The following is a 3,169-nucleotide window of genomic DNA, read 5'->3' as shown; positions in this document are numbered from 1 at the left end:
TTTAAAATGTTTTCATTGATCTTTAGAGAAAGAGGAAGGGAAAAGGAGAGAGAGAAAGAAATAACAATGAGAGAAATATTGATCAGCTACCTCATGCACACCCCTACTGAGGATTGAACCCACAACCCAGACATTGAACCAGTTGTCCTCTTGGTGTATGGGATGACACTCAACCAACTTAGCCACATGATCCAGGCAAATGCATGCAGTATTCTGAGTCATGTCTTTAGCCAAACACTAATCCATATTAACTCTTATGTTTCTCTTCCTCCTCCACATTGGCCTTCCCATAACCTCCAACCCTGTCTTTACTCTTTATTTTCTCTTCCAGTGTGCTACTCTGATGGTATGAGCCTGCCAGAGAACAGATTCAAAGTCAATGCTGAACACCCAGCTCAGAGGGAACAGTGATGCTTCCTGCCCGTCCTATTTTGCTCTCACCAATGGCTGTGTGTGGTGGCTCCATAATGGCAGTGAGTGAGGCCCTGGTGTGTGTGAGGAACACTCTCCTGCCACTCTGGCTGGGGGTGATTCTGTTCCCATATGGATGGTTCCAGGTTGTGCTCTCCCAACGCAATGGTGCCCCAGAAGTGGTGATTCCCTTGAAGGTAACAGGCACTGGCATTGGCATGAAGATTGGAGACTGGCTCTCTTACAAAATGCATTTTGGGGGCCAGAGACACATTGTCCACATGAAGGTCAACAAGCATTTTCTATCCAGACACTTCCGAGTGGTTACCTACTCGGACCAGGGTGCTCTTCTTGAGGAACGGCCTTTCATCAAGAATGACTGCTACTATCATGGGTATGTGGAGGGGGACTCAGAATCCCTGGTTGCTATCAGTACCTGTTTGGGCAGTTTACAGGGCATATTACAGACAAATGACATTGTTTATGAAATAGAGCCTAAGAGACGTTCTACCACATTTGAACATCTCTTATATAGGATAAAGAGTGAAGAGAGACAATTGCCATCCATGAAATGTGGATTAACAGATGAAGAAATAGCAAGACAATTGAACTTTCAGGAGAGTGCTAATTTCACTTTGATGCAAAGTGGGTATGAAGGCTGGTGGACTCACAGGCGGCTTCTTGAACTGGCAGTGGTGGTGGACCACAATCGTTATCTTCATCACCGAAGTAACACCACAGCTGTGCAGTATGAAGTATTACTTGTAGTCAATGGAATAGATAACTTTTTGAGTTCAGTGGATGTTGATGTGGTTTTAATGGGAATTGAGGTCTGGACTGAAAAAAATCCAGTTCCAATGGATACCATATTGGTTCTCCTGGAGGGATTTTGCATATGGAAGAGAACTGGCTTCAGTGATCGCATTCCCCATGATGTTGCACATCTTTTTGTAAAGCGTGATTATGGTATTAGTGTTGGCTTAGCCTATCTTAAAACCGTATGTAAAAGCCATGCTAGTTGTGGAGTTGATAGTTTCATGAGCGATGACGTGTATGATTTGGCATACATTGTGTCACATGAGATTGGTCATAATTTGGGTATGGATCATGATGGACCAACTTGTACATGTGGACATAAAACCTGCATAATGTTTCCAGAAAAAGACAGTGCAACTAGATTCAGCAACTGCAGTTATGCTGACTTCATGGACATGATGGACACCATAGCAAGGAAAAATTGTTTGTACATTTCATCAAATACAGGAAACATCTTCACACTTGCACGGTGTGGGAACAGTGTGGTTGAAGAAGGAGAAGAGTGTGACTGTGGCGCTTTACATTTGTGTATGAAAGATCCGTGCTGTGAGTCCAACTGCACTCTCAGCGCTGGGGCTGCTTGTGCTTTTGGGCTTTGTTGCAAAGACTGTCAGATCCTGCCAACAGGCGAAGTTTGTAGACAAGAGGAAAATGACTGTGATCTCCCAGAGTGGTGCAATGGGACATCCTATCATTGTCCAGAGGACGTGTACTTGCAGAATGGGATGCCATGCAAGGGCGGTGGCTCCTGCTATGAAAAGAGATGCAATAACCGTGAAGAGCAGTGTAGGAATATTTTTGGAAAAATGGCCAACAGTGCCAATCAGCGTTGCTACACAGAAATTAACACTCAAGGTGACCGTTTTGGGAACTGTGGTTTCAAGCAGTCTAGATATGTAAAATGTGACATCTCAGATACCTTGTGCGGGAGGATTCAGTGTGACAATGTGACAGAACTTCCCCTTCTGAGAGATCATTCTACTGTGCATTGGACTCAGTTGAATGGCGCCACCTGCTGGGGTACCGACTACCACTTCGGGATGACCATACCTGACATTGGTGATGTGAAAGATGGGACAGAGTGTGGGGCAGAACATGTCTGCATCACAAGGAAGTGTGTCCATAGGTCACTTCTGGTAAATTATTGCTCACCTGAGACGTGCAGTATGAAAGGAGTCTGCAACAACAGACAGCACTGCCATTGCAACTATGACTGGGATCCTCCCTTCTGCCTAAAAGAAGGCAGTGGAGGTAGTATAGATAGTGGGCCTCCCCCACGGAAAACAATTAGGCAAAAAATCAATTACCTGCAACTGCTTTGGTTGATTCCTTTTATCCTTTTATTATGCTCGTCAGTTTTGTGTTTTCTGACACGAAGAGGAACAGATAAGAGTGAAGAGCAGAACGTGTCACCTTCAGATGAGTAAGAAGAACATAATGTCAAGACTTTACCTAGGGAAAAAGAGCAAGGCATTGCAATTCCATCTAAAGAAGAACAAAACGTTCTACTGCATTTTAGAAAGAAAAACAACAATTTACAATTTCAAAAAAGAAACCAAATCATATCCAATTTCCCATGTACTAAGTTTTATTCTCCTGGCTGTAGAAATGTTACAGAAAGTGCCACAGACCATTGACCTAATCGCTGCGAATTTTTATTATGTCAGATCTTAAAACACTGGCCATTAAACAATTATTAAAGTATCCTAATTCCTAGAATATTGATGTTTTACATTATTTTAAATAGTGTTAGTGTTCAATTATTCGTGCTACTAATCTCTTTGTGTTTCCTGAGCAAAGAAAGGTACAGCCAATGGATAATGTGTATTTGTGTGTTTTTTATTGTGTCTCAGTCCTTACAATCCTTGCCTCTCGTACTCTTTGTCACACAGAAAATGCAAACATACAAATTAAATGTCTTCCTTGCCAGTCCTCTCATGAT

The 3,169-nt window shown here is 42.8% G+C and overlaps 1 protein-coding gene across 1 annotated transcript; it reads left to right on the top strand.

Moving 5' to 3' along the window:
* Window positions 1-379: 379 nt before the first annotated feature.
* Window positions 380-2,654, top strand: LOC132234243 (disintegrin and metalloproteinase domain-containing protein 20-like). The gene is given in 2 exon segments (XM_059695285.1): window positions 380-454; window positions 456-2,654. Coding segments are annotated over 2 exon segments (2,274 nt in total).
* Window positions 2,655-3,169: the final 515 nt, after the last annotated feature.

This window comes from Myotis daubentonii, chromosome 5 (assembly GCF_963259705.1).
Source record: "Myotis daubentonii chromosome 5, mMyoDau2.1, whole genome shotgun sequence".
NCBI lineage: Eukaryota > Metazoa > Chordata > Mammalia > Chiroptera > Vespertilionidae > Myotis > Myotis daubentonii.
The sequence above is the reverse complement of the archived record's forward strand: the minus strand, read 5'-3'. Positions and strand labels throughout refer to the sequence as shown.